Source organism: Eschrichtius robustus, chromosome 4 (assembly GCF_028021215.1).
Source record: "Eschrichtius robustus isolate mEscRob2 chromosome 4, mEscRob2.pri, whole genome shotgun sequence".
Taxonomy (NCBI): domain Eukaryota; kingdom Metazoa; phylum Chordata; class Mammalia; order Artiodactyla; family Eschrichtiidae; genus Eschrichtius; species Eschrichtius robustus.
Genome location: NC_090827.1, coordinates 62,298,738 through 62,319,226, shown reverse-complemented (window position 1 = coordinate 62,319,226; position 20,489 = coordinate 62,298,738). Strand labels below are relative to the sequence as shown.

The window sequence follows — 20,489 nt, the reverse complement described above, 5'->3', positions numbered from 1 at the left end:
TGCCTGCAATAACGAGTAGGGCACATCACATGACTACCAGGTATGGAGCTCTAAGAAAAGCAATTAGAAAAACTCAAAATATTGATGTGTTAGCTGTTTAAAGAGTAACTAGAAAGATCAACTCAACTATGAATAAGGCAGTTTGTAAGCAGAGATAGACACAAAAATAGTGCCACTGAGAGAAGATCTCTCAGTAGCAAACCCTACTCTATAACAGTCCAGTAATTTGAGGTCTCTCAGGTTTGGGAAAGGCAGTTGTTTCTGCATTCCAAATACAAGGAGTTAACTTTGTGACCTCAAAGATTCTTTGTCAGACAGTAGCAAAGATCAGGTAAAGAGTGTTTCTTTCCCACCTATGATGATTTTTGATGTGTTAAGTTGGTTAGGGTAAACTAAGAGGAAAGAAGGGCAACAGCCATTTGGTAAATACTTTCTCTCAGTTTTTCAGACAGACACTAATCTAGGTGCTGCTGTTAGAGGTGGGGGGCAGGATTTGCAGATATAATTAAAGTCCCTAATAAGCTCGGGTGATCATCCTTAGTGAGCTGGACCTAGTCAGCTGAGCTCTTAAAAGAGACTGGGTTCTTCCTGACAAATGTGACTCCAAATACCAGCTGAGTCTATAACTGCTATCCCTTCACCAGATCTTCCTTTTCTAATTGCCTATGGAGAACAGCTTCAGCATATGCCCATGTGTTCCAGCCTGCCTGAGCTCTTACCTTTTCAACTGCTTACCTTACAAATTTCAGATTTGTTAGCCAGCCCCCAGAATTGTGTAAGCCAATTCCTTGTAATAAATTTCTTAATATATACCTATCTATCTATCTATCTATCTATCTATCTATCTATCTATCTAGCATAATTAAACCTCCTACTTGTCCTGCCTCTCTGGTTAAATCTTGACTGATATGTCATCCAAGCCTATTATTTCAGCTGCCCTCAAGGTAGCCAGGTAACACAGGGAGAAAGGAAAAGGCCTAGTAGAGAGAGAAGTAAGAGAATGAGTTGATTTCAAAAAAATATGACAAAAAGAGATCTTCTGCTGTAGTTAATATCACATGGTACTGACTTAAAGAAAACAGAATAGAAATCTATTAAATGTTTGAGACAGATTTACCATCAAACCACATTACTGGCCTATAAAACTCTATAACTGAACTTTAAGTAACCATGCAGCCCCTAAATGTATGCCAACTGGTACAGTGCTATAAAAGTTTTGCAATCTCAAATGCCTACTACTTCAGATGTGGCAAAGGAAGATAACAAGGAATAATCACCAAAGAACAAAGCCAAGGACACACACAATATTCAAAAGGGCATTCCTCCCAGAGAGCAAAATCAGAGTTTAACCAAGGATTTTACATAGTTGCCAGAGCAGTCTTCTCCTGTCCAGAAGGATTTCATTATTACTATGGACCAATGACTGCTGTCTACTTATTCCTTCCTTCTCCAAAGAAGCTATCATTATGATTATCCTATTCCTATTCACCACTGTACAATGGGTTGGGCAAACGATGGATAGATACATTTTTTATTATTTTACAGATTACTGGACTGAATTAAGAGGACAAGCATTATGTAGATATCCTACACTGTGAGCTATATGTAGTATCCAGATGGGACTGTGGATTGATTCTCTTGAGGAAGAAAGAAGACTATGTGTTGGAAGAAAGGTTTGTACAACTGTTGGGTGGCCAGAAGTTTTAGCCCGGTACTCAAGAAGAAGGTTTATATTGGAGATATAAACTTGAGAGTCATTAGCAAATGCATATATAAAGACACAATACTAGATAAAATCACCTAAGAAGTAAGCAGATAAGAGACCAAAAAGGGCCCAGGAATGAGCAACGATGTACTAAATAACCAAAGGATGCACAGTGAAGGGGGTGGAAGGAAGCAAAAAGACCAAAAAAAGCAGCTAGTAATGTAAAAACAGGAGAGGGTGGTATTACAGTAGCAAAGAGAATAGCACTTTTTAAGAGGCAAGGATTGGTCAGCAAGGTCAAATGCTAATGAAAAGAGTAAATAAGAACTGGATAAACAATTAAATACTATATCCAAAAAGATATCCATGTATCTTTGGGAAAAAAAGTATAGAAGTATCAAAAGAAAATATCTAAGAAATTTTGTTTAAATACTGGGGTAAAGAAGGAGTCATAAAAGAATAACTCATCTTACTACAAAAAAATAAAAAATTTTCTACATTGTGAAAATAATGTAAACAGATAGAGAATATGTTGCAACAACACCATGAAGGATTAATACCCATAAATATAAACAGCATCACAAATCGCTAAGAAACAAAAAACTCTAATAGAATAATAAGTAACAACTCTAATAATAGATAAAACAGGAAATTTTCAAAAGAAATCCAAATAAAAAATAAACAGGAAAATTTGCTCAATGTCAACAGTAATAAGGAAAACAAAAACAAAACACTATTTTTTGTTTAACAGATTTTTAAAACTAAGATGATCAAATCCAGTAGCATTCTTAAACACTGTTGATGGAAGTAAAACTTGGGAGCATTTATCAAATTAACACGTGAATAACCTCTGGCCCTTAAATTCCATTTCCAGGAATCCATTCCAAAGAAGTACTTTTGTACTCAAAAATAACTGTAAAAGGATGTTCACTTCAGCAATGTATATGTGATAGCAATGTACTGAAAACAATCTGTCTACCAACATAAAAGATCAAATAAATTATGAACATCATACTGTGAAACATTCATAAGTAAATGAGAATGAGCCAAATCCTAACATACTCTCTCAGACACACACCCCCCCCACACACACATACCCACACCTTCTCTCTCATTCCATTCACTCGCACCAACAAAGAAACTAGACCATTTGATATACACCAAGCTGTTAGCAGCATTTACTCTAAGAGTTGGATAAAACCTTCATGTATTAGAAGACTCCTTTTTTTTTTTTTTTTTTTTAACAAAACAAGCATCACTAGTTTTTACAGTTAAATAAATATGTAATCATTATCTGAGAAAAAAAAGAACGCAAAGATGATTTCAAATAATAATGATTAATTCTGGAAAAAAGATGAGGTGATTTTTGTATCCCTTAGATATTTTTTGATTTTGTCAAATTTTCTACAAATATGTGTAAGTTTCTACAAATATGTATGCTTAATTAATAATGTTTAATTACAGAAACACTGTATTTAAGATCTAATTTAAAAGATATTTAACATTGCACTTGATATTGTCCTGTAACTCAATTTTTCATACTTTAACCCATCTCTACCTGCAGCAACCATAAGTATACTAGTATAGCTACCTCTTTTCTGACTACAAAATCTTCAGGGTAAAATTAGAATCAATGTTTCTTTGGTGTAACTTAGTAGTCACGGACACTCTAAAAAAGTATCACATAACAGGCCTCCTTTTAAAAAAATTTTTTAAATAAAAAAAAATACCCAAAATTAGTGAGTATTCCAAGAGACACTCATAAAAGATGTAAAGTCTACACTATCAGTATGCAAAAACAGAACAATCCCTATAATGAGACCAATTCTAAAGGCACACAGATACATTGAAAACTGTTAGACTCCCAAGTAAAGTAATCATACAGGATTAAAATCATCCTCACAGTTTTAAATTATTATTAATTTTGTCTCAACAAGATTTAAATTTTATGAAGCTGGGAATAATGTCTCAATTTCTTCAAAATCCTCAAAATTCGTAAGTGATTATGCTAGGTCTCAATAATGCCTCTTAAATAAACTTAGTTAGAAAAATATACTAATAGTGATACTTACCTTCTAAAAATCATAAAAAACAGAATTCCATCACTGTGTTAAGTTTTCGTGTATGCAAGTTTAAAAGTTTTACTAACTATATAGAGCTATGATTTTAAATATAGCTAACTTTTTCATATTCCCTGAGAAGGAAATGTTTGAGATTATTATATAGTAAAAACAGCCACACATAGTAGATACAGAATAAATGTTTGGCAAGTAAAAGAATCAACTCCTATACCAAATCTCACACTAGTAAGAACTACACTAGAGGCTTTGCAACAGGACTATTTTTGTTATTAACTTCATATAAAAAACAAGAGGGAAATGTGGCACAGAGAAGGGAAAAGACAATAATGGGGTCAAAGACTGAACTGAAAACAGATTTGGTGTAACACAAACAGGAAGACTTCCTTTTCTTCTCAGGTTTCAGATTTAGGGCAATAGGAAAGAAGAAAAGGAAAACAGAACTTCATGTTAATATTTTTTTATTCCAAATTCAAAACTGACGAAACCAATTTTTCCACAGATCTCTCTGAAATATTTTTCATTCAAATGTTCTTTAATTAAAAAACACTCCACGAGGAAAGACCAAGCCAAGAATTAATTTTAGGATAGGTCTTTTATTTCTTCACTTTTCTTTTTTTATTTTCCGTTCCTTTCTTTTTTACTGGGGGGCAGGGAGGATTAAAATATTAAAGATTAAATGAGACCAAATGATAGCTCGGGAGGGGAATATGCCCTACTAGAGATGCACAGCTACAAACTAGTTTCATAAATTTGCCATGTCTAGTCTATACTTTCAAATAATCTCAAGAAATGAGAAATGAGGAGTTTACTTATTTTCAAAATTGAAATAACACTAATACACCTCACGTTTTTCTTCATGTTGTGACTCAGTTTGAGTAACTGGTTAATTTGAACATTAAATAATAAGAGCAATGAGAATATAATTAAGGATAATCAGCAGTCCTCCTTGATCATGGATTCCATCCCTCACCCTCCAATCATTTTTAAACTCTCTCTCTAGAACTTCCCTAGTTTTAGTCATCATTTTCATGGTACAGCAGGCAGAAATATATATAATCTATTTTTTGCAGATGTATCTTAGCATTGTTTAAAATTAGAATTATGACTTTGGTTATCTCTAATACCTTATTTAATCTTGTTTAACGTTATGTTGAACTTTTACTGAAAGAGCATGCTTTGTTTCAGACCATTTAATCAAAAAAGCACATTTTTTTACCCATGACTCATATAAACCTATTTAAAAATTTCAATCTATTCTCAATAATCTTGTTGTCCATTCCCATCAGTACAATTCAATATGATCTATCTGCATACTTTGAGAAAGATTTTATTATATATCAAAATTATCTATACGAACACTAATAATATTGGCTCCAAAAGGAATTCCTAAAGCACTGCGATAGTTACATGTTTTTCCACCTGACCCTCTTTTATCTCTAGTTTCACCCTGAAGTAAACATAAAAAGTCAACTCTAAAAAGATCAGGTAATGTTTACGAGTTTCATAGGATGACAGAAGTCAACCTAAGTTATGCTTTCAATAATTAAGTCTATATTGATTTTTGCATAGCATTCTTGGGGAAGATAAAATTTTCACCATGTCCCTTTTCAATAATTAAAACCCCAAATTACAAATCATGATAAAATGATACCTATAATGCTCTACAATTCCACTTCCCCTCATGACTGGATAAGAATAGTTTCTAAAGACAAAAGAAAAAAAAAGTTAAGAAGTAAAAACACCATTAAGTCAGGAAGGGTATTTTGCTTCTGGGTGGCAAATGGATAGGCATAACTCAACCAGAAAGGTAAGGCTCCAGGCACTAGAAGGAGTATTCGTATTTACCCTTCACCTTCTATTCCCTAATGACTTGTTTTTTTTTCCAAAAGGTGAAAGCTGAAGGAAGTTAGTCAGATTTGGCATAGGTTACCATGGATGTTGGTGCCCCCTATCGGTCCTAACAAAAATATAAGTGGTATCAGCAGGCACTAATTCACATACCATTAGGAAGTGAAAATTCCTTTTTGTCTATGGTCAAGTACAGAAAAATTATAAGGAAGCTCATTATATCCACATTTCCTAAGCCACTAAATTATCCTTACAAAAATGCAGAATATACTGTCATAAGTGCAAATACTCTCAAGGGCCTAAAAATCAACCTCCTAGTTAACTGATGGTCTAATTTGGATGCTAGTAGAAGCAGTCTAGCAAATAGTCTAGTGAATTTCTGGGACTCAAAATGTACTGCTTTGATGATTATTCAACAGTTAAAACTTTCACAATACTAACTCCAATTAGGTTGATGACGTTAATGACTAGACTAAACTGAGTAATTAGAATCCAATAAAAGCATCTGACAGGGGTCCACCATAAATAGCTGCAACCAAGTTCTGTTACCTTAAGACTTGAGGTCCAGGGACTTCCCTGGTGGCGCAGTGGATAAGACTCTGCGCTCCCAATGCAGGGCGCCCGGGTTCGATCCCTGGTCAGGGAACTAGATCCCACATGCACACTGCAACTAAGAGTTCGCATGCTACAACTAAGGAGACTACATGCTGCAACTAAAGAGCCGGCGAGCCACAATTAAGGAGCCCGCAAGCCACAACTAAGGGGCCTGCCTGCCACAACTAAGACCCAATGCAACCAAATAAATAAATACATAAATATTTTGAAAAAAGAAGAAAAGAAATCTTTAAAAAAATTAAAAAGACTTGAGGTCCCAAATATGTCCAAAGTAACTAAATAAGATATATTTATAAACTATTTTTACTTCAGAGATCTGACTGCACCAAATCCTAGCAAAGGTAAGACGCTATGACTTATTAATAACACACACGGTACGGTGCAGTAGGAGATAGAGAGATGTGTAAGACAAGGTTTCTTCTTTGGATCTGACAGAACATAGCAGACTAGATGAAAATGCTTCATCGATTAAAAGGCAAAATATGAGGATTTAAGAGAAGAGAGAGTAGGCATAGGGTTAATTTAACAGAAAGAACAGATAAATCTGCGACCCCCCTACTTCACAACACAAATATGCCTTCTTCATTACCACATTACCTTAGAAGCAAGTTTCCCAATTCTAAACAATCCATATAAATGCTCGCCTGATTTCCCACAACCATGGCAGTGAGAATGTTTCAAAATAACAAGGTAGGAAGGAGGGAGGAGGTGGTCACATACTTCTGAGTATGGTATCTAATGAAAGTTTTACACACATACTACAGGTTAAGGGAAGAAAAGAAAAACAACAACAACAACAACTTATAAGCACCTTCAACAAAATCTTGGGTTTAACTCCAGGGTATTCACAGCCTATCCAGACCCCAGGTTAACATCTCCTATTTAAAAGGAAATTTTTTTTTTCTAAGATAACCTTAAAAAGCATGTCTTGAAAGGCAGGGAGAAGCAAAAAGATTGCCTCTAGACAAGGTGGTTTTCACTATAAAGTTTCATTCTGTTAACAACTGTTAATTCTAAATGGTGGAAATATGAATATATTTATCTGTATTTCTTTTTTTTTCAATGAGCTTTTCAGAACAAGAAAAGAAAAGCTCAGCGTAGCTAATTTGTCTTCAATGGTTGTCCTACTGCCAAAAAGTATCTTCTCCTATGCCATCTGAGTTTGTTTTAACTTATCTGAAATGCCCACATCACTGATGTCGTACTCAACATCATATGGCATATCAGAGCATGTGAATGAGTGAATGAATAGGCAGGCTTTGAATCAAACAAACACAGGTTAAGTCCCGCTCTGCCACTTATCAGCTACGTGACCCTGATGAAGTTACCTAAAACCCTTCCAACCCAGTATCTTTGCCTTTAAAATGAGTATGAATATCCCCTCCAAACATTTGTATACTTCTCACATACTTTATTCAGGATATACATTTAACCATTTGCTTTCACTCTCATACTTCCTCAAACTTATATTTAATCATTGTCTTTTTTAAATCAATGTCTTAAAATAGTTTTGCTCACCGTTGCTTACTCAGTACAGCAAAATTCCTACCATATAGTAGAAACTCCAAACATTTATGACTAATGAAACAAATATGATGACACCACAGTGTAAGGGTGAAAATGGGAATACATGAAAACTGTATTAACTCATTTAATTCTCAAAACAATGCTATAAGATAGAATCTACTATTATCACCATTAACATATAAGGAAACTGGAGAGAGGTTATGTAACTTGCCCCAGATCACAAAAGTAGTGTGTGATGGACCAAAGATATGAATCCAAGCTCCATTCCTGCTCTTAACCATTATGTTAGACTTGACACACATTAGGCACGGATTAAGTAATTGTTTTTATTATGTTTTTAAAATGTAAATATATCTAGGATGCTTAAGGTACTTATCAGGCATTCAACAATCAATGTCTTGGTTTAAATGGCTTTCCCTCAATACCTATGAGAGATCACCATCACTAAAAGAAGTAATTAAGTAATTGAAAGATGCTAAAATCCAAACTTCAGTTATTCAGCAGCTGTGGATCCAAGAAGGACAGAACAAACTCTATGCCTCCTCCTGGTTTCCTAAATGAATTCTGGATCCTCCTTAGTTACTGAAAAAATTTTTATTAAGTACTATGCTTAAGCAGAATAGGAGACAAGATAATTATGACAGAACTATTGTTTCAAAGATCTTAACATCTTATTTACAAATACTGCTTCATCAATTAAGAGATGAAACTGGGGAACAAATAAGCTTCTCTGGGCTAATCTGGGATTCTACCATTACAGCAGAAGAACTTAGCATTTTTCTATTAAAAAACTAACAAAAAAAGGTTTGGAAGTGAACTTGAAGAAACGCAATCTACTTAAATAATTGTTCTTTCTCCTTCTTTTCTCAACCCTACCTCTTTCCTGTTTGTCTATAAACAGATTCTCCCTGGCCATGCAAATCCTTTCGAAAGTGAATGAATAAGTCAGTACTAACTTATTTACTGGCTCTCCTTGTCTGAAATTTCTTCACTAGGTTTGTTACTTAAATTTAAAGCCTCAAGTTACCTACCAAATATAGATGGAATTCTGATCAACTCCTACTGTACTTATATTTTATGCATCTTTAACAGAAATGTTACTTTTGAACATGAGTTCTACCTTCAATAGCAAGCTTTTTCCATTTTGAATTCTGCTTTAGCCAACACTGATGCCATTCAATTACATTTGAAAATAGATTCAATAGAATGCAACGTTGATTCTGAAATGGACTATCAACTCTTGCAATTTCAACATTTTTTTCTTGTAATATTTGAGCAAGCTATTTAATTAATTTAATCCACTAATCGGAAAAGATGTGCATTACAACTTTTACGTTAGGAAATACATTTCTATTTTCCATATTGGTTAGTCACCCATTGAAAGCTGAGAAAATTACTGCAATTTTCAATTTTTGATCTAAGGTTTTGCATCAGATTGGGGAGGTGGGTAAAGGAATATCTGAAGTTACACAAATTATCTAAAACATGATTATCCGTATTCTGAAATACTGAAGAGAAAATCCAATTCTCAATAACCTACGCTAACGTTTAGTAAAAATTAGATTCTTGTTCTTGAACATTCAAATAAAGCTTTTATTTAAATTGAATCTCCTTTCCTTCCAGTGTTCCCTCTTTCAGCAGATATACAAAATGTCCAGCTAGCGTTTCATCGAAGTAAACATATATATTGTTGTTAAATTATCCTCCACTTTTGTAGGTTAAATACCCCAAAACTATAACCTTTCTTATTCCTTCTTAACTTTTCAATGATTTTTATTGGAAGGATAATCTCAAAGACGTTATCCATATTTTCCATTGTGTAGCCAATAACAGAAAGGACGTAAGTACAATTAAGTATTAGCCACAAGATTTCCTAGCTCTAGAAAGTTAAACTTCTGCTAACATGTCAATAAAATGGTAATGAAATGAAAAACACTGCACAACTCATCCATTTAGCTTATAGTGTACAGTGACAATTATGTTCATTTATTTCTCTATTCTGGTCAAGGATGGAGGCAGGTGCAGAGACATACTGTCCTTCTGTCTGCTTATCCCTCATCATGTACCTGTATAGATTTACACAAATGGTTGTGCTTTCTTCCACTTATTTCTCCTGACTCAGCTCCATAACAAATGACGAACCCACTGTTTACATCACTGTACAGAAGACAAAATAAAGCATATTAAAAATAAAGAAAACACTCCCCTAGTTGATCAGTCAACATGTACCATTCCTATCTTCCAAGGAAAACAAACCCAACTCACAAAACTAACACACCTACAAACTTAAGCCTATTCTACATGATTTAATGAATTACTAAAAGTTTTGCTTATTAGGCTCAATTCCAATGGACAGAACTATCTAGGTATGTGAAGTTTAGAGAATAATATTTCAGTAAGTACTGCACTCAACTTCATATTGAGTTCCAAACCAGAGCGTGATACTTTATCTGAGAATTTTAAATCTTAATAAAATATTGGTATTTTGCCCATAGCTGCATGATTGTGTTACCTTGCAATTGACCGCCTAGTTTTTGAAAAATGTCAGAAGGGAGATACAGGGAATAAATTGTCATGAAAAGTATACTGGTCTGAACCATTAGAAAACTCTGATTTCCACTTTTGCTGCTACCACCACAACCAGTTTCCTTTAAAAAAAAAAAAAAACTCTCATTTTCCTCATTTTTAAAATAAAAGGGTTAGATGAGATTATCTCTAAAATGTTTCTCATCTCTGTAAAAATAATACAATTGAATGATTCTAACTACCATATAATAGATTTCACTGGAAATAAGGATCCTGTCACATCCTTCTCTTCACTGTTTCATATGCAGGCTGAGCAACACACTATCCTGAAACACCCAAGTAGGTCAATACAAAATCTATCAATACAAACCTCCCCTTGGAATTCAGTAGGCTAAATGAAATAGCAGGGAGTGTCCATCTTTTTGGTATACATACATGAACTATTTATTACATCTCTACCGATATAACTTCATCCAGTCTGAGGTAAAAGAGAATCTGGTCTTCTACTAACAGACAAGTCTCAAATTCTTTAAAAGGTATTTCCCTATTTGAAATTAGGGAACCCAAGTTCCAATAATGCAATTTTCGAAAAACCAGCCTTGTACCAAAATTAGCAGTGCTTGTGAAAAAGAATAAATGGCAAGTGGTACTTCTAGATAATTCAGTTGTTCTCTCTTATAAGTAAATTTATAATCAGCCTTTAAAGCTGCTTTCCTTCTGCTACCTTAAGTTACAACTTCTTTCTTCAGATCAAGATTTTCGAGCTTCCATTTCAGGGAGTGGACAAAAGAGTTACAAAAGAGCTGCTAACTAGTAAGGCTAACTCCTCTTCGCTTGTTCTCAGTATGGTTGGTACGTTTTACTGAGTTTTGGTTAAATGGTCTTCTTTGAAGAATGAGGTCCTGCAACGCCGCCTGTCTGTGGACCCAGGAAAAATTATAAACAGTTATTATGAAACCAGATCACTAGGACAAACCAAGAGGCCTTCCTATTCCAACTCACCACAACCAAGCCTGGCTCCAAAGCAGACTCTTCAGCTGCCTCACGTTATGTGGAAAGCAACAGGGCCTAGCTTAATTCTTCCTCACCAAGGAAGCATTTGAAAATGTAAGAGTATGACATGTCAGGATCAAACATAGTTTTCAACCACTGAGTTACATATAAATGTATATGGACATAAGATCAGTTCATCCAAAATCCTTGAGAGATTGAGGAAGTGAAGGTTACTTCAGCAGCCACAATAGTTGTGAAAAAAAAAAAAAAACTGCAGCAGAACAGTATGGAAAAGTACAGCTTCTCACGTGTCTCTCACATACACAAATACTTAGCTCCGAGTCCATTACAACCTTGCCTCCCCCCAAAACTGCTCCCCTCCAACCTCACAAGCGGGAGAAATTGACCAACCTCCTAGTCGTTCCTCACGAGACTCATCTACCTATTATCTTACCCCTCCCGCTTTGGTCCCGCCCCCGCCCCAGGAGTAACACGGCCCTACTGGCCCGAGGCCGACCCCGCCGGCTGTGCAAAGAGGGAATCTAAGCGATTCCCTCCATCCTAAACCGAGCGAACCATGCCAGGGTAACGTGCTGTTCACCAACTCTGTGCACTCCGTGGTCCTCCCACCCCCACGTGTCAGCTACCCTCCCCCACATGTCCACACCTCACAATTTCGGCCGGGGAAAGAAAGGGGGCAGTGGAAAGAAAGCCTGGCCCCTAAGACAGATCAAGCCCACAGGAATCTGTCCCACCGCAAGTCCCCTCCCACCTTTGGCCCCTACCCTTTACGCTCCCTTCCTCCCTCTTTCCCTTGAAACCAGGCCCTTGCCTCAGAAACCTCCTCTTCCTCGTCGTCGTCGTCCTCTTCTTCCTCGCTGTTGTTGCTGCTGGTGCCGCCGCCGCCGCCTCCGCCGCCACCGCCTCCACCGCCGCCGCTGTTGTCGCTGTCGCTGCTGCTTTCGCTGCTGCTGGGGGGTCGGCAAGTCCGGTTACGCTTGGCCTTGTGGTGTTGCTGCGGCGGCGGCTTCTTCTTCAGGAGCAGGTCGCAGACTCGCACCATCCCACGAGGAGACGAGGCCGAGAGAGCCCCGCTGCCGCCGCCGCCGCCAACGCCGCTGCCGACCTCCGCCGCCGGTGCAGCCGCGGGGGGGCCCACCACAGCCGCCACCGCCGGGGGGCTCCCTTCTCCCTCAGCTGCCGCCGCCGCCGCCGCCGCCACCGGAACCGTCGCCTTCTCCATCTCCGGGGAAAGAGGGAGGGCGCGGACGGGGGAGGGGCGTGGGGGCTACGCTCTACCGCGACTTCGGCCGCACCGGGGCCAACACAGCGTTCGGTGCCGCCTCCGCCGCCACCGCCTCGGTCACCTCTACTGCTGCTGCCGCCGCCGCCGCTCCGCCAGCTCTCACCTCGTCTCGCGATACTGAGGGCGGGGAGCCTGACGATGGGAGGGAGGGAGAGGGAGGGAGCGTGAGGGAGCTAGGAGGGGGTGGTTAGAGGCGAAGAGGGAGACCGGGGTGTCGGGAGATCAAGCGGAGGGGAGACTACCCGAAGTCGGGGGAAGTGTGCCTAGGGCGACTTCCGATGGGGGGACGCCGGGGACAGAGGAGGGCCGCGGTTACTGCCGTAGCGCCCGCTACACCCGGATTTCTTCTCTTTCCTCGCTATTTCCCCCGCACACAGCCCCTTCAGACCTCCCTTCTTCCTTCCTCGCTGGTGACTAGAACGCAGCCGCAGGCGGAAGTACGGGTGACGCCATCAGCCGTCGCCTGAGCGGTGGCGCGCGGGTGGCCGAAAGACGAAAGTGAGATTTCGAGGGTCGGGTCTTGGGCCCCCGCGGGCAGGCAGTGCTGCGGTGCGGGGGGCGGGCGGGCAGGCTGGAGAGGAGCAGCCCGGGCCGGGTGGGGAGCCCATACCGAAGCACGGACCAGACGCTTTGTTAGCTGGAGGCCCGGACTGCGTGATCCGGGAGGTGGAGCCTGGTTCTGGACTCTTGTACGTAGTTTCGTTTCTGGCCATTTTTTCTACCGCCAAATGGTGAGTTAGGGCTGTGGATCTTGAGAGATGGCGTCGTGTAAAGGAAAGAGCCTACTTTGACTAAGTCTTGGGTCAGACTTCCTGAACCTGAGCTTACACCTGTGTAACATAAAGGAGTTCGACTAAGTGAAGTCTGAGATCACTACAACTCTGAAGTTTCCAAAGGGGAGAAGACAGGAGAAGGAAGCAGAATCTGTGCCAGACTCTGCAGACGATTCAGTGAATGACCCCGATTTAGTCCTTCCACCCCTCACCTACTCAGCTTTTTATCTGTGAAGTAAGCATCATAAGTAATCATCCTTGTCTGTGAATCTCTTGAAAGGAATATTGTGATGGGGGTTGTGAGTTCAGTTGTAGGTGTCTGAAGAACTTTCAGGACTTTTGGAATAATAACGTAGCTTATTGAACTCAGAATTATCCCTTTCAGGTTCAGTAAGAACACAGTAGCATAAGGAAAATGAAGGAAACATCAAAGAAAGATGTACTGGCACAAGATAAAAAGTATGTCTCAGCTGACATAGTTGCCGTTTTAAGACTGCTAAGTTTAGCTGAGTATGCCTGAATTTTTTTAGCCTTTTTTTTTTTTTCTTTTTAACACTGGCATACCATATGAAATGTGGGCAGTTGCCAGTACTCTACAGAGTACTATGGCAGAATTGGCAATGATTGAATCAATTCATTCAGGCAAAAATTCATCATGTGCCTACTGTGTGCATAGTTTACAAAATCTAAGTCTCTGCTTCCTGGGGCTTTACAGTGTAATAAGTGTTATAGTAAATATACACACGAAGTGCTAATCATCTGCCTGTTCCTCTCCTACAGTGGTTGCTAAGTTCTGTGCAGAACAGTACACTACATTATGTATCTTAACATTACAGATTTAGGTCTTAACCTCAGCTGGATTCCTCCCTCCTTCTTATATATTCTTCAGCACCTTTTTCTCCCTTCCCACCAGAATACTTTTGCAGTCTTTAAATCCCAACCACATTTCATTATGTGACTTTACTTCAAACTTCACAAGAAGATCGATGCTGTTAGGCACAAACTCCTTCAATTTTCCAAATACTAGAAACTTAGGTACTTCTGGATCTTTCCTTTCCTCCAATATAAGAGGAATGAGACACTCCCTGCTCTTATATAAGATGAATTATCCGTCTGTACTCTAGTTCCAATCCCTGAGTTCTCTTCTATTATCCTTTCTGTCTTCAGTCCTCTACATTTGTGGTTCCACTCTGTTTCCTTTCCATCACAACCAAGCTTTAAAGAGTATTCTACATTCAATGTCTCTTTTTGTTATCTGAATTTCACTTATTAACCCTCTGCAATCTAACTTATGTACCTATCACACCATCACAAATACTCTGTTTGAAGTAATCCCATTATTTAGAAGAAAATGAATTCTTACTCTTTTATATAATAGGGAAATGATTATTTTGTTGGAACTATTAGAATAAGGTCACACCTATTAGAATGGACAAAGCCCCTGGAGTGACTTTCTGTTCTTTTTATGTAGCATTTTTTTTCCTTTTAGAACCTTGTAACAGAGACTTGATTAGTCATTCATGAAACTTATTTCTTCTTCCTGGGCATACAGCTAGACTAAATATACCAACTTCCCTTTACTTATTTGTGGTCATGTGAATGACTTTTAGCCAGTGAAATGTAAATGGAAGTGACATGCTCATTTCCAGGCTTAATGAAGTCCTTCCATCTTCACTCTTTGTCCATCAACTTGAAGCTAGTGAGTATGGTGATCTTAAAAACTGTATTCTGAAGATGCCAGAGCCAGAAGAGAGAAGGAGCATGAGTGGCTAAATTACTACTTGGAAGACAGACACCTCCAAATTAGAAACACTGCTTTTTGGACTTCTTGTAAGAGAGAAAATTGAGATTTGAGAATTCATATGTTACAGGAGCTAGAATGACCATGACTAACCCAGAAATTGGTGCTGGAAGTGGGGTACTGCTTAGACAGTACCCCATATTTTTATGTTATAAAATATGCTGTATTGGCTTACTGATGATGCAGCAGATGTTGGAGAAACTGGTATCAGAGGCTGGAAGGAGACCCATGTTTTGCAGTGGCAAAATGGGTGGTAAAACTATTACCTACCTATTGAGACTGTAGCTCAGTACAATCTCAAGAGGAAATAGTTCAAAAGAGTATAAGTAATACTGTATTTTGCATTTTAGCATTTTACTTTTAGCAAGACTTTGCTGAAGAGATAAGCTCAGGAAACAATTGCAGAAATGAAAGTGCATAGGAATATTTGGAATTCTTGACCAGGAACAGTAAAACAATGAAACTAGAAGAGGCCTTGAGTACAGTCCTCCCAAGATTTAGTCCCGGAACAAAAATCAGATCAAGGCTTTGGCCTTTCCATCCAAGGCCATTATTTTCGATGGCCTCAAGGAGGCTGGGATGAAGTTCTTGAGAAACTGACATGGGGGCAAGGAAGCAAAGGAATAAATTGGGTTAGAGAATTATGTAAGAACTTTGGGTGTAGTTACTAGAAGCAAATAGATCATAGGACTAAATTTTTGAAGGAATTTTATTACTGATCAAATCATGAACCTGATTCAAATAATGTTCAAGTGTTAAAACCTTGAGGCAGCTGTTCCACCCCAAACTTGCATAGGTAGAAAATAGAGCATAAATGCTTTACAGCTCCCCAGTACTCACATAGGATGTGGCCATGGGGAATAATGGGCAGAAAACATTTCAGAGGCCAGTATTGGGCCATACAGAAGACAGAGGACAAACAAATTCCTCTACAAAACTAGATTGCGATCTCATCAAAACTTCCTCCACTCTCACAGCAGATGGACCACAAAATGCCTGCTCAGTATTTCATCGTTGTTATGTATCTGTATTGCCTAGTGTCTTACAGTTTTCTCTTTTCCTAATGAGAGCATATTGTAGTTACCTGTTTCTGATCTACCACTGTACAATTTGTTTCCTGGAATTTGGGGTGATATTAGAGATAACTTGTGTTTTTTAATTCATAGGTTGTATCTGGATCTAATGAAGAGGACTGCACATTACCTAGAAACTAGACTTTAAGCCCAACCTAGTAACTGGATAGAACTTTTAGGTTGTCTTTATTTGGGTAGGATGTGTTCTTTATGTGGGAAGAGAGGTAAAATGGATATTTAGTGATCAGAATAGTGGACTCTTGCAGACACTAGATTCTTCTGAGCACACAGTTAGATTACATTTCCCAGCCTCCTTTGCAATTAGGCTTACCAGTTAGATGTGCCAATTAGATTCTAACCAGTGGAATGTGAGTATAAGTGACGTGCTCCTATGGCATCTCTGGTCCATAAAAAATATCACATGAAAAGTTCTCCAGTATCTCCCATTCCCCAGCAACTTAAGGCATTTGTATTGGAAGCCATGTGTTGAAGATGGCGAAGCCACAAGGTGTAAGGACTCTGGTTTCCTGAATCTTCACTTGGAGGATAGCTGCCTGCCTATTAACTTGTGTTAGAGTTCTTATGCGTTCTTTTGTGTGACCCACTGATATTTGAGAGTTTGTCCTAACTAGTATAGATCTACCCTTGTTTCTCCAGGTGCAACCATCCATTTCCTGGTCTTAACTCCCATACCACAGGAGTGGGCCCATGAATCAAGCCAACCAAAGTACCATAATTCCTCAGTCATAGGGATTGGTTTAGGAATGGGCAGGTTAACAAAAGGAGCCAATCAGAGACAACCTCACCATTTTGGCTAGCATTATTGAGAAAGAGGCACCTCACTCTGGCTGAAGTTAAGCAAAAACTTAAATTATCTGTGGCCTTTGGTCACCATGTGGCATGAACATGTCTGAGAAAGAAATCATTACAAGACAATAGAGGCAGTCTCGATGGTATTGCAAGAGGTAAAAAGTGCTCATGAATTGAGACATATTTCTTGGCTCTCTCCTCAGAGTTGAAACCCTAAGGGGTAAGGGATAGACACTGCCAGGAAGACTTCGGAATTCAAAAACAGGGAGCTTGTGGCTTGGGCCCTGTTTCCCACCTGGAACTTTGCCCAACACAGGCAACTACAATCAAGTAGAAATGGCAACATAATATGTTTAAGCAGATGGCCAGGCAGCATTGATAACCACTCCCACTCCTGCATGTTCCTTGACTACACTGAACTGAAAAGGAGATACAGAATTCCTTAAGAGGTATGTAAATTTGATTCACAGTAAGAGCGCAATTGCTTTACACAGGCTTGCTGCAGTACAGGGTGATTGAAACTCATGGCACAGGCTGTGGTATGAATCCATGGGTTGGATAGAGGATCCTATTGAGAAGACACACCCATAAATTCTAAAGTAAGGGCAGAGGAAAAACAATCACATTTTGAGAGAATAGATTGCAAATTGTATCAACAATAGACATTACAGCAACAAATTTAGTCAGCAAGCAGGCCAGATGCCCCTCCAACAATGCCATGATAGTGAAGGACTTACCTCCAGCAACCAGATAAACTCTTAGAGAGAGAGAAAAGCCTAATAATATGTTAAACTTTGAATTCTCTGAACTTGCATCCAAAATTAATGTGAAATTCAAAACGAACTATTAAACTGGAAAAGAGTAAGAAATCTCAAAATGGCAAGGTTTGGGTTTTTATTCCTGACTAGTACATAAAATAATAACCAGTGTCAACAAATGACACACCCTGAAATGCAAAACTGGTAAGTCTAGGTGGCATGCACAGTGATAACAGTTCCTTGGCCCTGGCTAGGAGGTTCGTTAATATTTACTATGTTGTAGCAAGCAAGCAAATTGTTAAATTTTAGATCTTAGACAATATCTATATCAAGGTTAACGTTTTAGGGGAATTGGTAGAAAAATGTCAGGATTTTGCAGTGTGTCCATTAGCAAGGTCCTACAAGAAAGGGATACATTTCAGTTCAAGCTGCCTCTATGAATGCAGGAGAAAGAATACAGTTGACCCTTAAACTGTGCGAATTTTTAAAAATAAATACAGTGGCCCTCAGTATTGGGGGACTGCACATACATGGTTAAATCTGCAAATGCAGAATCCACAGATCTGGAGGTTTGACTACTGGACCCAAGCATCCGCAGATTTTGCTATCTGTGGCAGGTGCTGGAACCAGTCCCCTTTGAGTACCGAGGAACAACTGTATATTTCTAAGACACCCCCTTTCTGCATGTACTCAGTAATCCATGTGACTGAGAATCAACTAAACCTGCAATTTACAGGTTTGGAAAACCCATATTCTCTGTCCTGAGCTAAAGTTAGTGCAAACACAGGTAAGGAGTTGAAAACTCAGTAAAAGATGTAATTGGAACCCTGAAAAAAGCCTGATTCTTGATCACCTCATGCATCTCTTGCTGTGTATATCCTATCTGACAAAGGTTGACAAATTAATCCCATTGTGAGGAACCATTCCCTGAGATACAACTTGGAGGCAAGTGGACAGAGATAAATTCTAGCTGCATTATCCCTAAACTCATTGCTCAGCTTATGATTTTGGATACAAAGGCCAAAATAGAAATACATAGTTAATTTAGTTGACTGGAGGATAGACATTGCATTCCAACTTTGTAACACATTGCTAAGGGACAGAAAACAGATAACACACCATGTCTGTTTTTGGTTTCTAAACCAGTTACCAAAGAGCAAGGTGACCAGCAGCCAACTAAGATTGTAAGAGACTTGTATAGACAAAAAATACCAAGTCTTGCAAACAAAGGCCTATGATTGCTTAATTCCAATACCCTCTTACATATGGGCAAGGGATCAGGGAGCACCTTCCAGAGCACAAACTCAAGACATATTAACTGGACTTCCCTGGTGGCGCAGTAGTTAAGAATCCACCTGCCAATGCAGGGGGCACGGGTTCGAGCCCTGGTCCAGGAAGATCCCACATGCTGTGGAGCAACTAAGCCCATGCACCACAACTACTGAGCCTGCGCTCTAGAGCCCACAAGCCACAACTACTGAGCCCACACGCCGCAACTACTGAAGCCTGCGCACCTAGAACCCCTGCTCTGCAAGAAGAGAAGCCACCGCAATGAGAAGCCCGCACACCGCAATAAAGAGTACCCCCACTCGCCTCAAGTAGAGAAAGCCTGCATGCAGCAACGAAGACCCAACACAGCCAAAAAAAAAAAAAAAAGGACGTATTAACTGACCAAGAACCTCATCTACTAGCTAATTAGAGTGCCCTTACTTTCCTTAAGTGTATACCAATATCTACTAAAATTATCTTTATCGTGCTGTACCATGATGTGCTACATTCAAACCTGGTTTAAGAAATGCATATCACCTAGAACTCTTGGTTTCCAAGAGCAAGATGGAAAAATTGGATGAGACTTTGGCATGTCTCCTGTTGGAGAAGAGAGTATTTCAGTTGTCCATGGTATAATTACATTGTCTTAGACTAGGGCATTTTTAAAATTCTGTGTACTGAAAAAAGCACAAGTATAGGTGCCGGGTAGCCAAGGGGTAGAATGTAGTGAAAAGCACTTTTGTATGTCCATCTTTTCAGGAGATTCCTATCCTTTATGTAATAAAGGTGTCAATTATGTGACTTTTCCCCTGTCATAAAGATAGGTACATGAGCCAAGCCAATCTCCAGAGTAATGTATAACAATTTTACTGAGGCTAGACCCCACTGACCATCTTTGGCACAACAGGGAGCAAACCTACCTTACCATATCATATACAGGTGTACCTTGGAGGTATTGCAGGTTCGGTTCCAGACTACCACAAGAAAGCAAATATCAATAAAGTGAGTCACGAATTTGTTGGTTTCCCAGTGTTTACAAAAGTTATTTTTACACTATAGTCTATTAAGTGTGCAATAGCATTATGTCTTAAACATATTAAAGCATTACGTCTTAAGCATGTTTAAGCATTATACCTTAAATAAAAATACTTTACTGCTAAAAAATGCTACCATCATCTGAGTCTTCAGCGAGTCGTAGTAGTAACATCAAAGTAGTTTCACAGATAACCAAATCATATATAGTAATAATGAAAAAGTTTGAAATGTGAGAATTACAAAATGTGACACAGAGATACAAAGGGAGCAAATGCTATTGGAAAAGTGGTGCCACTAGGTATGCTCAGTGCGGAGTTGCCACAAACCTTTTATTTAAAAAATGCAGTATCTGCAAAATGCAATAAAGTG

At 38.9% G+C, this 20,489-nt stretch overlaps 1 protein-coding gene and 1 long non-coding RNA gene across 10 annotated transcripts in view; one reads left to right on the top strand and one right to left on the bottom strand.

Annotated features, from left to right (window-relative positions):
* The window catches only part of ANKRD17 (ankyrin repeat domain 17), a 162,210-nt gene extending 149,318 nt beyond the window's left edge, over positions 1 to 12,892 (bottom strand). For 7 of the 8 annotated variants that reach the window (XM_068542827.1, XM_068542829.1, XM_068542833.1 and 4 more), the window contains exon 1: positions 12,128 to 12,814. In XM_068542827.1, the coding sequence (XP_068398928.1) occupies positions 12,128 to 12,538 (411 nt within the window). In that variant the 5' untranslated portion in view covers positions 12,539 to 12,814. Of the gene's footprint in view, positions 1 to 12,127; positions 12,815 to 12,843 lie in introns of those variants that run through there. The other variant, XM_068542828.1, reaches the window with a different exon arrangement.
* Positions 12,893 to 12,969: 77 nt separating this feature from the next.
* The window catches only part of LOC137764124 (uncharacterized), a 45,029-nt gene continuing 37,509 nt past the window's right edge, over positions 12,970 to 20,489 (top strand). The window contains exons 1-3 of one of the 2 annotated variants that reach the window (XR_011073917.1): positions 12,970 to 13,609; positions 17,262 to 17,507; positions 18,963 to 19,883. This is a non-coding gene — a long non-coding RNA (uncharacterized lncRNA). Of the gene's footprint in view, positions 13,610 to 17,261; positions 17,508 to 18,962; positions 19,884 to 20,489 lie in introns of those variants that run through there. The other variant, XR_011073918.1, reaches the window with a different exon arrangement.